Here is a 21,017-nt window from a genome sequence, read left to right on the forward strand (position 1 = left end):
CAAATCCTTGGTATTATCAGGTTGCTGTGGACCTGAAATGTAACACTAAAGGATTATATCAAGTTGAGGAAATAAATCAAAATACATGTCTATAAACATGCTTTCCAAAGTAATAGAAATAAACTTTTACTTCAGGATCTTGAAATCAAAATTAATTCCTATATTACTCAGAATCAAACCTAATGACAAAGTAAGATGAACTAGCCAACAGCATAATAATAGTAGCTGATACTGATATGAACATTACCATGTGCCAGGAACTAAGTACTCTTACCTCATATAATTCTCGTAACAACCCTCTGAAGTAGATACTATTATCATACTCATTTTTCAGATGAGTGGACACAGGCTAGAACTTGCCCAACATTATTCAGCTGGGAGGTATTACAGTGGGTCTTCAAACCTGGGTAGTCTGGTTTTGAAATCTGTGTTCCTAACCACTGTGCTACAATGTCTCTCAATACCAGCTACTAATTAAAAAATCAGAAATGTAATCCTTCCTAACCTTAATTTAACCATCATGAGACAAAGAGTATCCTTCGGCTCCCATACATCTAAATTTTCAACATGTTTTGTTCCTTCCAACCTGTAACTATGAAACTACTCTCAACTTTGAGCCACCTGATTTTACTTTACTACTGCATGCCCACCCGACTTCACCCCTGTAATTTGTCCAAATTAAGTGGATGCATTTGTATTAAGCTCTGCTTAGAATACTAACCAAAAATGTATGAAATACGTAATTAAATCTTGTTTGCTCAAAATAAGAGGAGTTGAACACTTTCCCTTACTCTTCAACTACTCTCTTATCAAGGCTTCGAAGACTTGCTCAGAAAAGCACTGCTGAGGTTGATACCCAGAGTAGCTTACCAGGAGCACACTAGGCGCTAGGCTACAACACTATCAAAACAGCATCTTCAGTTCTTCTCTTGTGTGTGTATAATGTGTAACAGAAACGGGAGGTGAGGGTGGGGGGTGGAAATTATGGTAATAAACATAACATAAAATATATCTTCTAGAAACATTTCCATTTCATGGAAATACAATGTTAAGACTATCAAGCTAAATATGGAAATGTGAAAGTTTTATTTTTAAAAAATCAGGCTACACAAACAACTCAAAGCTATACATGAAGACACTGCCAAAACAAACAAAAGGTCTTATTTGCAAAATTATTTACATGTTTAGGGCCCATATTAAAAAATACATGGTCCCCTAGGTCCAGTACAGACACAGAGAGCAGTCTATGGTAACACACTTGGGAAAAGGACTATTGCAGTACTTCCCAGTACATTATGTAAACCAAATGAGGAAAACCCTAGAAGGCAATTCAACACTCAGAGGTTATAAGACCCTGGCTTTGATGATTTTGAAGGTAAGAAACAAAATCAAACTGGCTTCCAATGGGACATGCCAGTGGCCCCAAGTCAGTGACCACAATCACAATGCTTCTGAATGGCCCTCCATCTGGAGGCAGGGCAATCTGCAAAGATGATAGTTTTTATACATGCCCTGTTCCCTACACCAGGATAATTACTACATTATCTTATAAAGACAAACTGTAGTCTTTAAATGCTTTTAAAAATATGTAATGAGTTTCCTAAAGATTTTTTTAAAAGGCCCAGATTCATCAAAGATGAGTAAAAAAAACTATTACCTTCCTAAGTTCACTCCCTTACTCTATTCCTGCTTAAATGCAAAAGCTGACAGTTTCTGATTCGTAGAAAGATCTAAAGGTTTTTGCTTTTTAGGCAAATTAAGATTCTCCTTTGCCTTTTCTGTCTGGTTTTCAGTTTCACGACTTCTATCCACCACACGTTTTCGCTTCTTTGCTTCAGCTCCATCACTTACAGTTTCTCCTTTGGCCTTTGCAGCCCATGCCTTTGTAAAACATTGGAGAAGAAAAGATTTTTAGGTGATAATGAAGAAATAGGAAGGAAATTATTTCTTTACTTTTGCGGGTAACATTCCTTTATATAAAGCAGCATAATTAGCACTTGAATTGTTAAGCTAATCATTAACTGTTCCCATTTTTAACAAATCTCTTATTACTTAATTACAAGGCATGTTAAAAAATTTACATTCTACTTCTGTACTTCAGTCTAAATTCTGCTTGTAATTAACCATATCAAGTATAAAATACTATAACTGCAGGTAGGTTTTTTAAAAAGAAACCTTTTATTTTGAGACTAGATTATTGTAGATTCACATGCAGTTATAAGAAAAACTACAGAAAGACCCCATGTGCCCTTTACTCAGTTTCCCCCAATGGTTGTACTTCGCAAAATTGTAGTGTACTATTACAACTAGGATATTGACATTGATAAAATCCCCCCTTCTTTACTTCTACGTGTGTGTGAAATTCTATTGGAGGCTGTGTATTTATCATCACATTCAAGGTATATAACAGTTCCATAAGCACAAAAATCCCTCATGTCCCACCCCCTCCCCACACACACATACTTCCTTCCCAGGCCCCAAGCCCTGACAATCAGTACTCTGTTCACCATCCCTATCACTGTCATTTCAGGAATGTTATATACAGTATATATTCCTTTGGGATTGGCTTCTATTCACTAACAAGGTTCACTCATTTCATCTGTCTCTCAAACTTCTTTAATCTGTAACACTTCCTCCACCTCCTACTTTACTCTCTTTCTCATTCATTATTGTTGAAAAGAGACCCTTTGAGCTGTAGAATTTCTTACATTAACAGACTGGATTTAAGAAATGTTCAAGGTTTACACTAAAAATACTGATTATATTTTTAAGTATTCAAAAACGTAATCACAACTTTTGCCAAGTCTCTTCATCTTTTGATGTTTAAGGTCTTATTCATTCAGATGTGATTTTATCTAATTCTTTAGAATTTTTATCCTTTTGTAAATACTTATAAAAAATGAGAAACACAAAGTTGCTAATGAGATTCTAAAGGAGGCTAGAGGTGGTTAGACCAGTTTCCATCTTTCTCATTTGCAATATCTTTGTTCATAAGAATCAGTTTATCAAGGTAAGTATCCACATCACAAGGTGCTGATGCTGCACAATGCCATCCCTGGGGAAGGGAAGTCTGAGGATTTATTGATACACCACACATATTCCTTCCCCTTGCAAAAGAAAGCTGCTCATAGCCTTTCATGTGGCAGAAACTGACACGAGGAGCAACAGGTACAAGCCACCTGTCCTAATTTCCATGTGAAATGCTAGAACAGAACACTAGCTTTTTTCCTCAAAAGCAATATTCTCATTTAGTATTCATTGTGTAAATACACAGCATTTTAAGAAACTCTGCTTACAAGGACCCTAAAGTAGTAGCACAAAAATGTGAATTAGTTTCATTTTTAATTATTAATTTTATTTGCTTTTGATTTATAAGTAACACTTTTTCTAGTGGTATTCCCCTAACTTACTCTATGCTGAAACTTACACAGATGTGAACAGTGTAACTGCCAAAGAATTAACCAACAGCACTAAATAATAATTATTATGTATCTATATGTTCAAAGCTGACATTGTTATATTTTCTCTCCACAAAGAGTTTACCAAAATGTATTCAATTTCCAAAAACAGAGAAAGGCATTTTCTGTAAGAATTTTTAAAACCTGGGAATTCACTAAGCTCTCAGTCTCAGCACAATTATCCTTACCTTCCTCTCTTCAGTTGACAATACTCTAAATCGAACCATTCCTTCTTTTATTATGTCTGCTTCATCTGAAAAGTCAGGATTGTCAGACAAAATATTACTTCTGTTTTCTTCCAGCCACATCTGGAACCCAGTCTTTGGCCTAAAATAGCAATTATGTAAAAAAAAAAATTATACTTAAGACACAGTTTTAAAGTGCTTTATGATTTTTCAGGTTAGTAATTAACCATTAGTCTTTGCCTATCTATATAAAGAGAGACATAATTCATTATATTTGTTAATACCTATAATTACATTATTACTTAAAACTGCCTAGAGGCTGTAGAAGCAACGAACTGAAAAAAATCCTCTGCAAGGTCAATTCAAAGGAATTACTCACATCTTTATTTTCCAAGTGCAGCAACTGTAAACTCTGCACTTTCAACTCTTTATGAATGTTGACAGGCTCAAGATCTCCAACCTTACTTAGCCTCTCTAGCCCAGTAAAATTCTCCCATGTATCCTTGGTAGGCTTTCTCCATTTCCCAAACCAGCTCTTTGAAATCTTCATGACTTCTCTCAAGCTCCTTAGCCATCCTCTCACCCTTACTCTCACAGTTGACCTGGAGTGTGGGTCCTTTCTTGTACCATCATTATGTAAAGCATGGACACAGCACACTTGTCGATTTTACTAGATCTCACTTCTGATACAAATTGTCTTTAGGTCACAAGTGAAGGTTTAAAGCAAACAATATTTACTGAGCACTTTTTTTCTGTACAGCCTGTTGCCGGTATAAAAAATTGAATCTTAAATAAAAATTACACTGTTTAATATCTAAATTTAGAACAAAATAGGAAAAATAAAAACTACAGCTACCCCCTCAAATTAAACTGGTTAACATGAGATACTGGCTAAATGAGACTTTCAATTTAACTGATATATTTTAAATAAATCTAGAATACAAGAGATCAAGAAATTTGGCAACATACTGAGTTGGTTGACAAATAGTATATGGACAAACAGGAACTCTCATACTGCTGGAGGTGTATAAAATGATACAACATCCATGCAGAACAACTGTGCATATCTATCAGAATTACAAGTATACATTAAGTTGAACCATACAGGAATCCATCTTATAGCTATTTGTATATGCAAGAAATGACATTCATATAGTTATTCACTGTACTACTATTTGTACTAGCAAAAGACCAGCATCCATCTTTTGTCCACCAATAAAGAAATAAACAATTATGGCATAGCCATTCAATGGATGTAAAAAGATTAGAGAAACTCTTCATGTGGTAATAAGAAATGATCTGCAAAAGTTGCTAAGTGAAAAAAACAAGGTACAGAACAATGTGTATACTACCATTTCTGTAATTTCAGAAAGCAGATAAATGTTTATACATGCATAGAATAATTCTGGAAGGTTATATAAGAAAGTTGCTCAGCGACTATTTGTGGAGGGGAAACTGGGTATAGCAAAGAGATGTACTCTTCATCACACATCTTTTTGTATCTTTTGACTGTGTTTCTCCCATGTAACTATATTATCATTTAAAAACAAACCAAAGAAAAAAATGAATTATAAAAGTGTCCCAACAAAATGTACCTATAATTTAAAACACATAATACAATTTATCAAAACATACTTTAATAAGTAATATAAATACATTAATCAATATTTGTGGCTTCCCTAAAGTTACAAGTGTTCGGAATGCCCAGTATCTGTGCCAATGAATTATTTATAATAATGAATAAGACAGCCACATAATTTTGTATGGCTACTTCTATATGCTTTTTACTGGGATATTGTATCTTGAGAATACTAATTTTCTCTATGTATTGACCTTTGGTTTTCAGTGTTTTGAGGACACACAGGTGGGGTTTCAGATGATGAATTTTCAGAATTTTCTTCCTTCACTTCCTCAGTCTTATCAGCTTTGGAAGCTCCTTTCTGGAAAAAGGATGCTGCAGAAGCCTGTAAAAACAAACTTATGAATACTGCAACAAAATCTAGTATGATTTTGTGTTACAATCAAATTTTTAAAAACGTGGAAAAATATTTGTAATCATTTAGAATTCAAACACCAACATGTAAAGTTAAAAATAAACACGCACACACACACAAAATAAAAAAAAACTACACCTCAAATTTTATGTTTTCTAATTGAAAAAAATTATATGAAATAGGAAAGATAAATAACATATATTTTATTGATGACAAATATAAGATAAAACACTAAAACTGGGATGAAACCTGGGAGATAAAAATCGCAATACAGAAAAAGTAAAGATTCGGGCCAGGTACTAAACCAATTGTCATTAAACAGGGACATGCATCAAAACCATCTGGGAAAAGGGAAAACAACAACAACAAAAACAGATGCATGAGTTCCTGTCCTGGGTGTGTGTGTGTGTATGTATATGTATATGTATATATGCATGCATGTATGTGTGTGTATATGTATGTATATGTGTGTATATATATATAAAGTGATTCTGAAGCAAAAAAAAAGATTTGAGAACCACTGCCCTTGCTAGACAATCAGTGACAAACAACTGGAGCCTACCTGAAAGAGTGAACAAAGCTAAAGTAAGACAAACAGACCATGGCAGAGGGCAGCTGAAATCATACCTGTTTAGACTTTGGCTTTGGAATCAGAGGCTTTATAACTGGAGACTTTTCATTATTTGTAGCTCGACTAAGTGCAGTAGACTTCTTGGATGATTTATTCATACTGTCTAAAATATTAGTTGAACGTACTGAATTCCCTGAAATGGCTGGCTCTTTGGAATTGCCTGATACCTAAAAAGCAAACTAGTATTAGCATTTTATGTTCAGAAAAAAAAAATCCCAAGAAGTTTATTTTTCCTTTAAATTTCTGTTAGGTTTGTACTGTAATTTCACCTTTGTAACTGAATACATTTGGTGTAATCCAAATTAAGACTGATGCACATATTCCCAAATACCATATCTCCAAGAAAAATAGGTAGCACCTTTCAAAACCGTAGGTTCTTAGAAGACAAGCAGAAGTATAACTTTTGGCCAAAGCATGAACTAGTGCTACTTTTAACTTTGTTTATTTCAAACATTTACTTATTTAAATATTTTAAAATTAAATCTTTAATGTCTAAGTCTGGGGAGGGTCATCTTGTCACTTGGAAATATTTCTCTGTATGGAAATGTGTTTAAATAATAGAAAACATCACTGGAAAGAGTTTACCTTGAAGGGGTTTATTCGTCCTTGGTTGCTAGAGGTAACTGCACCTTTCATAAGAAAGAAACCCTCACTTAATAGCAGTAAAACTCAGAAGACTTCTGACTTCAATACTAATAATGGAATATTTAAATCTATATTATATGAAAATAAACGTAGTTTGCAACTTTAAAACTATTAACAATTACATATGACCTCCTTCCTATTTCTAAGACAAAACAAAAGCTATTAGATGAGAACTATCCCAATTGGCCACTATGAGACATACAAACACAATATGTATAGATCTATCCTCTTCTCTTGTTACCAGGAAAGACTGTTGCCTTATTTTAGCTAGTAAATAATTCCTACACTAGTGCTCTAAATCCCACCCACTCCTTTTCAAGAAATCTGTGCTGTCAATGGCCACACCATCTTTGACCTTCCTTATTGGTTCCTGAAGTTTCTCAACTTAAACAAACAAAAACTAAACACTCTCTCCTCATCACATTCCCCCTCTTCCCAGACACCATTTTCTCTCACCTCCCACAAACTGTCAAATTTCTCAAGCGCTGTCTACATGGCTATTCCCATTTCCTCACTACTCACACATTCCTCCACCCAAAACATGGCTCCAGTCCTATACTACCCTGCAGAATCTGCTCTTGCTAAGGACTCAGTAAGCTCTATGTGGCCAAAACTGGTGGATCCATTTCAGCTATCATCTTATTTGACCTCTCAACAGCATTCCACATAACTGAGTGTTCCTTTCTTCTTGATACTCTCTCCCTCTTGACTTCTGAGATACGGCATTCCCTGGCTTACCTCCTTCCTCTCTGGTCTCATTCTCTTTTGATAGTTCCTCCCCTTCTTCCTCGTCTACCTGAAGTTTAAATGTTGGGGGTTCTCTAGGCCCAAGCTCATTTTTCTTTTCACTTTACACTCTCTCCCAATACTCACTCATCCGTATACCATGCTTTAAATTGCTGTATTTATGCCAATGATTTTCACTTTATAGCTCCATCCCAGTGATACTGCTTTCCTGAGCTCCTGACCCAAATAGACAATAGTAATTCATCATCCTCCTATCTAAAGCTATGTTTCCCAACTCAGTAAATGGCACCATCATTCACTAAAGTACTCAAGCCAGAAACTGAGAGTCATTCTTCACACTCTGAACTTCCATACCCTCTACATTATCTTCAGGAACACCTCTTCAATTCCTCCCATTCTTTTTACCATCACTCATCACCACCCTAGTCTAAGTCGCTATTCAATCTCACTTGGGACTACCTCAGTAGTCTCCTTACATGCAACCCTCCTCTGCACAGTGTGCCACATTATGCCCCTGCTTAATACCTACAACAGCCTCCCAGTGACTTCAGAATAAAGATCAAAATCCTTACAATGGCCAACACAGATCTGCACACTCTGGCTCTTGCCCATCACTCCAAAACTATTCAGCATCACCTCCTCTTTGCTCTCTGCTCTTCACACCACTCTTACAGTTTTCACACACGCTGTTCCTTAAGCCCACAAGCTTTTCCTCTGCTTCTGCTCTTACCCACCTTTGCCTAGCTGACTCATTTATCCTTTAGGTCTCTGCTTTAATCACTCCATAAGGCCTTCCTTGGAATCCCAACCATCTTCCACCACTGACTGGATTATAGCCAACTTGTTATATGCTCTTTTAATACTCTGCACACATGTTTAAAAGTATATTTTAAAAATCAAACTAACATATATACCCATTTTTAAAAGCCAATCAGTACCATAAAGTTATTCTATGCAGGGATCAAACATGCATGCCTACTTGATTTCTGTATCCCCCATCTAGTCAAATACCTGACACACAATAGGCATTTAATGAGTATTTGTTAAATGACCAGTTTCACATACATTTCTGATTGAAAACAACAAAACAGGCCCTAAAGGGTAAGGTGTATTTGTGTATTCTTTATCACTTTAAAGAATTCTTGCAAAATTCCCTTGATATTATAAAATCAAAAATATTTCTTACCTGACTTAATAGCTAGCACATCAGAGGAATTTGCATTTTTAAAAAATGAATTTTGTCCTATAGAAAAATTAACATAAAGCAATATACTGTTAATGGGAAGATAAAGCCACCTTCTATAATCAACAATCAGACAGCAAAGATGTCTCAAAAAAGTACAAGTATTCAATTTCCTTCAGCCAAGTAAATGAGGAGAGGCACATACATGACACTTCTCATCTTCAAATTCCCTTAAAAATATAACTTACCGTGATTGTGTGTTTCTGGTTTTTCTTCTATATCATCAGCTTCTCCACTGTCTTCTGTATCTTCTTCAGCTTGATTTCCGAGCCTTGGCTGACTCCATTCTGTAGCAGTATTACTGTAACTAAAAGACAGTAATATTATTCAATAAAAAGCTGTGCAAAGACCAAGTCAATATTCAAGATGGTAAAGAAAAACCCAAACAACTGAGTATTTCTTACCCAGCATTCAACTTTTTTCTGAAATCCTCTTCTTCTTCCTCCTCCTCTTCAGCTTGGGTTGCTGCCAATTCTGCTGCCTTCTCGACAGCCAGTTCACTAAGTCTCTGGGCCAATATTAATCTCCGAGAACGAGAAGCATATTTAATGGCTAAATTCACAGCATTCTGAGTCATTAGATTAGCAAGTTCCACACAACGAAATTCTCGCTCCAGTTTACAAGAAAGCTAAAGGGAAAAGGTGGGGGGCATCAAATTACCTTAAGTAAAACCTCTTAAAAATAAAAGATGATACTACTATTAGAACTGGGAAAACAGTTTTCTAGATACTGTATTTTTTATTCTAAGATGCACATTTTAACATCTCTCTCTGAAGTTGAGAAGTGTCTTATAATTAACAGTGAGGCGAAATTTAATTGGCAGCATTTTTTTCTGACTCAGCAACTTAAAATAATGGTGCTTTTTACAATCAACAGGAGCTTAGATTCAACGAAATATGGCATATTATTTCAAATTATTAATTGTAAGGAAAGTAAGAGATTTGTTCAAAATTTAAAAATGGTTTTCTTAAATTTGTCTTCCTGCCCACCCTATCACCCGCACTCATCAAACAGGGTAGCAAATTCAAAGAAAGAATAAATTATAAATGATTTATTTATTATTATTTTGCTCAGAATTGGCACACAAATGCTACTAAATGAATCTGGGTGGAGGCAAGTATATTTATCCATAATCTTTTAAAATGTGATTGTCTCTGATCTCTAACTACCAGAAACAGTTACACAATTTTCAAATTAACAAATAACCTCTTTTTTCTTGCTTTGTTTTTTATACTTACAAAATAAAACAAAGAACTTCACTTATCATCCCTTAGAAAATATTGACTTTTTCTTTCAGTATGAATTTTGACAACTCAAAGTGAGGCAACTCAAGGACAATGTGAGGAAAATTAATGCTCTGAAGACTAAGGGTCTCATAATTCATAGAACAGAAGGGTTATTTTGTTACTTAGACATACCACATCTGACTCAACAGCACAGAAGCTTTAGATATTCACCTGCACGTCCTTCTCAAGTTTTCTAGAATCACTTATCTATAAGCAGTACTTCTCAGCTGGGGTGATTCTCTTCCTCAGGGGGCATTTGGAAATGAAATGGAGTAAGGAAAGCAAGAGATTCTTCCAGACTAAGCTGAACTACAGGCATTTGCCAGGGGCCAGGAATGCTAAAGAACTGACCATGATGCTACTAGTAGAACCAGCTGCACCCTGCTGAGCAACACTGCACTCTAGAGGAAAAGCTCCTCTAAGGCTAAACTGGTAAATAAATCAAACACAATTCTTTACATGTGTTGTAGGAAATGAAAAGGTTACCAGTTCCTAAACCACAAAGGAGATTTTATAAGAAACAAAACTTATTTCTACAGGAAACTAAATTTCTTTAATACTAAACTCAAGGCAGTGTTGCATAGAGGTGACAAACATGAATGCCACCTTTTGGAGACTGAAGGTCAATCACCTCTGCAGTCTTAGCTATCATTTTTCCCTCAGAAAAATTTTCCCTCATTTTTAAAGTGAAAAGCCTGGACCACTGACTCTCTTAAGAAATACTGAGGTCTACTGTGTGTTAGCATCACATCCGTGCCTGGCATACAGCAGTGAATGAGACAGGGTCACTGCCCTCCAGGGGCTTGCAGTCTAGAGGAACAGAGAAGAAATTATAATACACTTTTCCCTAGAAACCAACCTGGAATGAGGACACAACATACAAACTTTATGTTTCAAAAAATTCACTTATCTCCAAAGCTAAGTGTACTTAAAAATCCAAGGCAACAAACCTGGTCACTGGCTACAAACTTTTACCACCCAGTATGCCTAAGAGGATAACAAAAGGCAGACATACATAAAACCTGATCAAAGTTCTTAAGACTGCCCAGCCTGGAGACCTAGAAGTCCACAAACTTAGTTCGCTGCACATAAGACCAGTAGCTAGAGCCAGTTCTCAAACTATTAAAAAGTGGCAGAGTCACCTAGAGGGCATGTTAAAACACTGACCAGTGGGCAAAAATAAAACAAAAAAGGAGGTAGCACCAGAGCAATTTTTTTTCTTCCTATGACCTTAGATACAAGGTAATGTCTTAAATATATTACCTGCAACATCAACTGAGAAACAGAACTTTTAAGGGAGAAAAATGCCACCAGATACAACTTGAGAATTTTAGGTTATGGAACTTGTCACACGCCGTTAAGAAATTCAACCTAGAGGAAAGCATTTAACTCTTTTTGCCACTATATTTATTTTACTCACCGCAAGCATTTTCATTAAAAGTTCCTGTTGTTCTTTTATTGCTTGATTTTTAGTGCTCTCTTCATATGCATAACCATTTTTAGCTAAATAATCAAGGTAGTTGTGAAACATAACTGAACGCCAATATTGTTCCTACGAAAGTATAAAAATTGGTTAGAGTCAACTATCAGCTGGATACCAGGCAAGTGTTATATATTTATCATATGATACCAGTTTCTGAATAAAACATTTTCTGAAATACTCCTTTCTATAGCTTATTTTATAATCCAAATTCTAATGTGATACTATGGCTTGACTTCACTTTCTATCCTTAAAAAAAGAGAGAAATACAGTTGACCCTAGACCAATGCAGGAGGCAGGGATGCCTATCTTCTGTGTAGTTGAAAATCTGCATGTAAATTATCGCCTGTATACACAGTTCCTCCATGTCTGATTTCCACAACCTTAGATTCAAACAACCGCCGATCATAAAGTACTGTAGTATTTACTATGGAAAAAAAAAACTCATGTGTGAGTGGACCCGCACAGTTAAAACCCATGTTCTTCAAGAGTCAACTGTATAGTATTTTAAAGTTTCCTAGCTATCATAGTTAATGCTCAGAGAACTTGGTATACCAGATTTTTTAGAAGCCGATCTGTTTCTTGTTTAGAATAACTAACTGCAAGATTTCAAATGACTTTTGATGACCCAGGGCTAGGACTAGAGCGAGGCAAGCCTGGTGCCTAGGGTACAAAACTCATGGAGGCACATCCTCTCAGGCATTCGCCCCACCCTGGGGGTGAGTGCCTTACCCTAGTGAGCCCTGACAGTCATACCCATTTACCTCTTAAACAAAGTCCACAGAAGCAGCGATGGCAATCAGGTGCCCTGGGGATCATAAGCCCTCTCCCTCCCAGTTACTGTGCTTTATTTAATTATAAAGAAATGAATACTCAACACTGGTCATCACGATAATTTTAAATGCTTGTATCACAGACAGGGTATTATCAAATTCAGAGCGTCAAGGTAAGATCTGTGCATACCTCCATTTGTCCTTTCTCAGTGGCAGTCTGACAGTAAGGAAGCTTAAAGGATAATACAGCTATAGCAGGGCGTGGAAGGGTTGGAGGAAACCGAGAACCTTTGCAAGGAATGCACCTGTCAGGAAAGAAAGTCTCACCATAAAAACTTTCTAAAATATCAAAAATTGCTACATTATACATTTTCCAAAAGTTAGTAACTTTTAATAATATTATTCCAGTATCTGACTTAATAATATACAACAAATTCCTCTTTTTAATAAAAGCATTTTAGGCCTAATTATGTATAAAAGCTACCCCTCCACGCATTTCAAGAATTTCAATCCTTCCTTATATCAACTTTATTAAATAGCAGCCACTGAAAGTGAAATAAGCTCTTTTCAGATTTTCTTTAGCAAACTGCCTACTTTCAAAACAGAGAAACTGTGCCATAAACACTTGTCATGGGATCCATGTTATAAAACAGATCATTCTAACATAAAATGCTGATAAAGCATATTCACTTTCATTCATCAGTTCAGAAATATTTGGTACTATTGGTAGAAAGTGTCTGTAAGAGAAAAAGACAGTGAAATGTTCAAAACAAGTAAAAGCTTATTGTTAGTTATTGGTGAGAAGGAAGCAGAAAATTCACTATCATTATAAAAAGATTATAATGTATATCTGCTCTGTAAATCAAAGTCGCCTTATATGGCAATAGCTCAGTGAGCCAGGGCTTTGTCTAAACCTTTTCTGACTAGCATACGTAAGGCACTCAAAGATGCCCATCAAGATGGGTACTAATGCAATTTATGAATTAAAAAGCATTCATTCATCACAGAGTGATTTATATATGTAGAACTCTTTTAATGTCTGTACTTCAAATTATTTCTAAGAAAGCACTGGTAAACCATTAATTGCACACTCTAAGTACTATGGGCAAATTTTCTAATTTTTAGAAAGTCATTTAAAAAACATAGTACCTTGTTCAATGCTTACTAATAGCCATCAGTTTACTTATAGTACAGCCTTTTAATCAAGGCTTTAACTTATTACCTTTTTGTAGGAAAATACTAAGTAGGAATTAGGCCCTTGGAGGGGCGGAGGGTATAGCTCAGTGATAGACTGTATGCTTAGCATGCATGGGGTCCTGGGTTCAATCCCTAGTACCTTCATTAAAAATAAATAAATAAACCTCATTACCACCCTCTCCCCTAAAAAAACCAACAAGAAAAAGAAGAAATGATTAAAAAAAGAAATCAGGCCCTTGGATTTATTTTTTTCATAAATATCTTCTAGTATTATCAAATGCCCACTAGAGTATTAAAAAATGAGTAAGCTGTAATACCCAGAAATCTTTTTCAAACTACATAGGTCCCCTTCCTACTAAGATTTAAATATATCTTTTCCTTTTTTTGGTGACTATACAACAAAAACAAAGATGTTTTTAGAGTTCCAATATTTTTTAACATAAATCTCACTTCTTTCTTCCTCCTCTTTTATGACTTCATATAAATCAGTGGTTTTCACCACACAGTATCAAGTGGCGGTGTGAATGCTCTGAGTCTGAAAAATCTCTTGTGGTAATTCTGTCATGCACCTATTCATAAAACTGTAGATTTATTAGTCGTGCAAAATGGAAGACAGAACATGTGTATTCAGAAAGGACGAGTCCAATTACATACATATATACATTAACAAAATTAGGAGGAAGACTGGGAGTAATCTTAATTGCCTTAATATTTTTTTCCTATAAAGTGATTTTTTTTGTTTAAAAACATTTTACAACTCAAATACTTCATTGATTTAGTGAGCAATTATAACAAAGAAAAATTAAGATTTTATTTTTTTGTACTTAAAACAAAAAATTTTTGGGGGGTAATCAGGTTTATATATTTATTTATTTTAATGGAGGTACTGGGGATTGAACCCAGGACCTCATGCATGCTAGGCATGTACTCTACCACTGAGATATATACCCTCCCTCTTTAAGATTTTATTAATGGCTTTTTAAAAAAACCACATTTACATCAAAGCAGAGCACCTTCTCATCCTTTTCTTAGCTTTAAAGACTTAAAGTAAAAAGACTTTTCCTCTGTTAAATATCTCTTTCGTGGAAGAAGAGGAAAAAACAAACTCATTTGACTGCTAATTTGATGGGGTTTGCCTACAATGAATGAGTTTCCTGGAAACTGTGATTAAACCATTTGGAGGAGAAAATGTGAAAAAACAAACAGTACGCTAAGGAGACAAAATAACTTCAATTCCTTTTCAAATAAATCACAAAATTTGTTCTCAAATCATATTAAAGAAAGTGTTGAAAAATATCAAACTAGAAAAAACTGGGACCAATGTCCAGACTAAGTTTCCATAAGTCAGTGAGTTTTGTTTTGTCTTCTGTGTTGCATGGGACTCTTCCTCATTTGAGGGGATTTTGTTCACAACTCTTTTATAGCACTGACTCAGGAGTAAGTACTGATTTTACCAACCAACTCTTCCAGGCTGCTTGGCTTATTTATGTTTATGTAGCACAAGACATACAGTCAGTACTTAAACAAATGCTTGTCAAATGAACACAACTTGCAAAAAAAAAAAAATTGTTTTCAAGTGTACTCTTAAGAGCGAGCTTTTAAAAACTGAAGAGAAAAGGTTGATGGTTGTAGACAGCAAATTAGATTATAGATTATGAAAAATCAGTAAACTTTGAGTTATGTATTAACCAGTAGTGATCATGAAAAAAATCTTCACGGGAAACCATAAAGACAGTTTTTGCTAAACTGAAGTTCATTTCTAACAGAGGTAGGAGTGATATACTATAGATCAGTAGTTAAAGGCAGGTGTTTTGTACTGACTCAAATAAACTTAAAAAAATTTTTTTTAACAAAATGTATTTCCTCATCAAAAAGAAAGCATATATACTGCTGAATCTGGGTTAGAAAACATATTTAAAATGAAGAGATTAAAGAAATAAATGTCATTTACCATGAAATACAAGGCTAAATGCCTTAGAGATGGTAAGAAAACTACTGTTGTTATTATTAATAGCTGATATTCAATGAACACGCGCTAAGGGCCAGGCACTGTTCTAGGTACTGCTGTAACACTTCATCTTCACAGCAGCTCTGTGAGATGGGTACTAGTTTCAACTTGGTTTTAGAAATGAAGAAACAGAGGCACAGGGAGTCTAAGTGTCACAGCCAGGGCTACACAGTGAGCATTTCAGCCAGGACACCACAGCAGACTTCAGCTCTGGACCACTAGGAAATGTGGCCTTTCCAGAGGAGCAAGTAGTTTGCCATCTTTACCATGAGTGAACTCTGAGAGGAAATGAAAGCATTAGAGATTTAAATACACACAAGGGGGAATTTCTTGATAGCAAGGACAGGTAAGTCTCATTAAACACAGCAGCAAGCTACTAAAGGTGGTTGTACAATTTTCTTCCTGGGCTTTCATGCACCTCTTCATCCACAAGAAGGAAATTAATCATCTCTAAAGGTGTCTAAATGTAATGAAAGCTGGTATGAGAAGTGCAGTAGGCCATACTGAGAAATGTAGCTTCCAACCTTTGAAAAATATTCTTATTCAAGTCGATTCTTCCAGAATAAATTCAAGAAAATAACAAAAAACACTCTGAACAATTTATCATAATATATACATTTTTCAACATATCCACTCAGTGTTTCAAATGTCTGCCAAATCAAAGTCCCCTCAGTAATTCAATTATCCTCCTCAAATAAGCCAGTCCTTAACAGAGAAGTTTATTCATTCAATGAGTCTTTTTGGGCCTTGGTTTTCTCATCTATAAAAACTGGAGAGAAGGACTGGGAGTGAAGGCAGAGCCCAGGAACTGGACCAAAAGAAATTGGTGGTTCCCATTTTTTTTTTTATCCCTGTAGGGCTGCTGAGCTATTGCAACCATGCACTCACACAGGTACCATGAACTGTAAGTAGAATGAAAAAAAGAGCTCCCATTTTATGTACTAGAATTTTCACACACATACAGATGATAAAGTTTATAAATACAAATTTATGTTAAAATATATATTTTTAGGTCTATAGAAGCTTTCTGTTATTATGGATTTTCTCTACCAACTGACACTATAAAGCTGCTATCATTTGGAGGTCATGAAATGCTCATTTAAAAGGGTTCTTATACTTAAAAATTATAGAAGCCACTGGCCTAGACAATTTCTAAAATTCTTCCAAGCCTAAACACTATAATTTAGAGCCCATTTAAAAAAATCTCATGTTGAATTTAACAGTTAAATGTTACCAGCTATAATTATCATGTCTTTTAATGAGAGTTAAAACTCTTTACAGATCTTAACTGTAAAGCAAGAAAAGAAAGTCAGTTGTATAAATTACTAGGGGGTGTAAAAATTGAACTTGATAAGATACTTGTAACATTAAATTAAATGAAAAACAGAATTATTCATTGCAAATGAATAATTTCGCATACCTCCTTAAGATAATGATATTAAGAAACAAAATGAATCATCTTACTTGAATAAATCTTAGATGGAATAGTAAAAAAGTCTTCTTGAATCTGAATTCTAGTCTTCCCAGATTTAGGTTACTGAATTACCTCTTTCATTTATAAAAAAAAAAATCAATTTATTTAGTTTTTGAATAAGTAATACATTTATATGCACAAAAAAGTATAAAAAAGAATACAGAGAAGTCTCCTATACTATCCACTGAGTTTCTCTCTACAAGGTAACTACTGTTGTTAGTTTCCTTTCTACTCTTACAGGAATTCTTCTGCATATATAAACAAATAATTATCTATTCTTACTCTTTCTCACCTTTTATACAAATGGTTTTCATTTCACTTAATGCATCTTGCAGATCTTACAGCATCCTTACCCTTTTAAATAATAACTTTATTGAGATATAAGTCATATGCTACAAAGTTCACACAGAATATATCATAGCCATATCATACCATAGAGTGCACAATTCAAGTTTTAGTATATTCACAGTTGTCCATCGATCACCACTATTTAATTACAAAACATTTTCATCATCCCAAACAGAAACCTCATACCCATTAGCAGTCACACCCTATTCTCCACTGCTCCCTCCCCTGTGAGCTCCTGGCAACCACTAATCTACCTTCTATTTCTATGGATTTGCATATTCTGGACATTTCATATAAATGGAGTCATTTAATATGTGGCCTTTTGTGTCTGGCTTCTTTCACTTAGTGTAATGTTTTCAAGGTTCATCCATGTTGTAACATGTAACAGTACTTCATCCCTTTTTATAGCCAAATAATATTCCACTGGATGGATATACCTCTTGTTTATCCATTCACCACTTACTGAACATTTGGGTTGTTATTACTTTTTGGCTATTATAAATAAGGGTACTTTGAACATTCACGTACAAGTTTTTCTATGCACATGTTTTCAACTCTCTCTCACATACCTAGAAGTGGGTCATATGTCTAAATTTCTGAGGAAATTCAAACCTTATCATTTCACATCCCCACCCACAGATGTCTGAGGGTTCCAACTTCTCCACAGCCTGATCAACACTTGTTATTGTCCATCTTTTAGATTATAGCCTAGTGAGTGTAAAGTGGCATCTCTGTGGTTTTGATATGCATTATCCTAATGACTAATGAAGTTAATATTTTTTCACATGCTTACTGGTCATATGTGTATCTTCTCTGGAGAAATGTCTATTCAAACCATTTGCCTGTTTTTCGGCTGAGCTGTCTTTTTTTGAGTTGTAAGAGATCTTTATATATTCTAGATGCACATCCCTTATCACATACATAATTTGCTTCACCCTTATTAAAAAGAGCTGAATAGTTCTCATGTACAGTGATACAGAACATATGTCTGTATTCTTCTACTAATGAGAATTTAGGTTTCCAATCTTTTGCTAATATTAATAATCCTAAAATGTAGGATATCTTTTACATATTCCCCCACATATGCTAGCAGCAGTAATTCCTAAACTTTAATGTGCACAAGATCTTGTTAAAATGTAGGTTCTGATTCAGTAGATCTGATGTGATGCCTGAGGTTCAGCATTTCTAATGGTAATGCTGATGCTCCTGGTCCACAGGTTGTACTTTATTATTTTTTTAATTGAAGTATAGTTAATATACAATATTATATACATTACAGGTGTACAAATAGTTTTTCACAATTTTTAAAGGTTATACTCCACTTATAGTTATTATAAAATACTACATTCTTTATGTTATACAGTATATCCTTGTAACTTATTTTATACATTAATAGTTTGTGCCTCTTAATCCTCTACCCCTAGATTGCCCCTCCCCCTTCTCTCTTCCGGTTGGTAACTACTAGTTTGTTCTTTATCTTTGACTGTTTCTTTTTTTATTATATTCATTAGTTTGTTGTATTTTTTATATTCTACATATAAATGATATCATACAGTATTTGCCTTTCTCTGCCTGACTTATTCCACTTAGCATAACACCCTCCAAGTCCACCATGTTGTTGCAAGTGAGTTTCACTCCTTTTTAAGGCTGAGTAATATTCCAGTGTGTGTGTGTGTGTGTGTGTGTGTGTGTGTGTGTACACACATCTTCTTTATCCACGCATCTGTTGCGGACACTTAGGTTGCTTCTGTATCTTGGCAATTGTAAATAACGCTGCTATGAACACTGGAGTGCGTGTATCTTTTCTAATTAATGTTTTAATTTTTTTTGGATATATACTGAGGAGTGGAATTGCTGGGTCATATGGTAGTTCTATTTTTTGTTTTTTTGAAGAGCCTCCACATTGTTTTCCACAGTGGCTGCATCAATTTACATTCCCATCAACAGTGTACAAGGGTTCCCTTTTCTCCATATCCTCGCCAACATTTGTTATTTGTTTTCTTTTCCATGGATCATACTTTAAATAGCAAGTACTAGTATATCTGTAGGATAAATCCTACAGGCAGAATCACTGAGTCTAAATCTGATAGTTCTTCACAAATTGCCTTCCACAGGGACTATAGCCAATTTATACTCCCATCAGCAATATGTAAATGTAATTATTTCCCTACAGCCTCACCAACTAAGAATGTTATCAAATTTACAGATTTTTCTAATTTGCTAGGTAAAAAGAGAATTCTCTTTTTAGTTTTGATTTGTATTTATCTTATTTTGAGTGACATTAATCACTTTTCATATATTTAGAGCCATTTATTTCCCTCTCTGACTATTGCCTCTTTCTTGAAATAGTCTCCACTTAGGGCTCCACTAGGGCTGGGTTCTGAGACTTTTTGTCTCTTTTTATTTATTGCTATAACTTTATATACCTTCTATAATCTGATGATTCCCAAATGTGTATCTCCAGCCAAAATTTCTCTGAATTTGAATCATATATTCCAATATCTTCTTGATATCTTCATTTGGCTATTTTGCAGGTTTAACACCAAGAGAATTCATTTTCATCTTCCTTATTTCTCTAAATGGTACCACTATCAATCTAATAGCTTTAACTAGAAACATGGGTGTCAATGATTCTTCTCTCATTCCCAACCCCCAATCTACCAGCAAATCTTACTGTTTCTATCTTGAATCTGCTTCTCTTAGTTTCCATTGCTCCACACTAGTTCCAGCCATAATTATAGCTCAGTGAGATGACTACAAAATTCTCCTCAAACTAATAGCATTTGGGGAAGGAAAATTTGTAGTTGAGCAAGACCATCCCACACACTCTAAGATATTTAACAACCTAGGCCCCAGCTTTCTGAATGACAGAATAATTCCTAATCATTGTGACAGCTAAAAACAATACCCTACATTTCCAAACATCCCCAAAAGAGTGGAAAACCCCCTAGTTGAAAACTGTTCTCCCTATGCCCGATCTTACCTCTGTGAATCCATTTACCACATATATTTTTATTTTTGTAGTATAAATCAGATTACATCATTCTGCTGCATGAAACCCTTGAATGGCTTCTTGACACACTTCAAAGGAAGTCCAAACTTCTCTATCTATAATGCAGCCTGTGTCTAATTTACTAATACCAACTTGGACTTATGTTCCCTGCCACCCCCTACTTCTTTGCACTCTAGCCACGTTTATATCCTTTCAATTCCTCAAACACACCAAGTTCTTTCTGACCTCAGGGCTCTTGCGCATGCTGTTTACGCAACATGGACTGCTCTTCAGTTCATTCTTCCATAACAGACCCCTTGACCTCCAGATCTCATTCTAAATACTACCTCTGTTAAGAGTCTTCTGTGACCATAGTACCTAGAAAATGTTCTTCTGTTATTGTCTGTCATGAGTCGAATCAGATTAATTAGTGGCATCTTCCCCAAGAAGTAATTAATAGTTACTCGTTTCTGCTATCTGTCTCCTAAATCAGACTGTAAGCTCAGGAAAGCGGAGACTTATTTGTTCACCAAGTACCTACACAATGTCACCAACA

General features: G+C 35.1%; 1 protein-coding gene across 2 annotated transcripts in view; it reads right to left on the reverse strand.

Annotated features, from left to right (window-relative positions):
* Nucleotides 1-1,063: 1,063 nt before the first annotated feature.
* WDHD1 (WD repeat and HMG-box DNA binding protein 1) overlaps nucleotides 1,064-21,017 on the reverse strand; it is a 57,344-nt gene continuing 37,390 nt past the window's right edge. For both annotated transcript variants that reach the window (XM_006180825.3, XM_032482080.1), the window contains 10 exons: nucleotides 12,633-12,747; nucleotides 11,610-11,741; nucleotides 9,308-9,531; nucleotides 9,092-9,210; nucleotides 8,847-8,903; nucleotides 6,854-6,897; nucleotides 6,265-6,435; nucleotides 5,477-5,607; nucleotides 3,647-3,785; nucleotides 1,064-1,881 (listed from right to left, as the gene is read on the reverse strand). In XM_006180825.3, the coding sequence (XP_006180887.1) occupies nucleotides 1,681-1,881; nucleotides 3,647-3,785; nucleotides 5,477-5,607; nucleotides 6,265-6,435; nucleotides 6,854-6,897; nucleotides 8,847-8,903; nucleotides 9,092-9,210; nucleotides 9,308-9,531; nucleotides 11,610-11,741; nucleotides 12,633-12,747 (1,333 nt within the window). In that variant the 3' untranslated portion in view covers nucleotides 1,064-1,680. The remainder of the gene's footprint in view (nucleotides 1,882-3,646; nucleotides 3,786-5,476; nucleotides 5,608-6,264; nucleotides 6,436-6,853; nucleotides 6,898-8,846; nucleotides 8,904-9,091; nucleotides 9,211-9,307; nucleotides 9,532-11,609; nucleotides 11,742-12,632; nucleotides 12,748-21,017) is intronic.

The sequence above is a fragment of the Camelus ferus genome, chromosome 6 (assembly GCF_009834535.1).
Source record: "Camelus ferus isolate YT-003-E chromosome 6, BCGSAC_Cfer_1.0, whole genome shotgun sequence".
Taxonomy (NCBI): Eukaryota; Metazoa; Chordata; class Mammalia; order Artiodactyla; family Camelidae; genus Camelus; species Camelus ferus.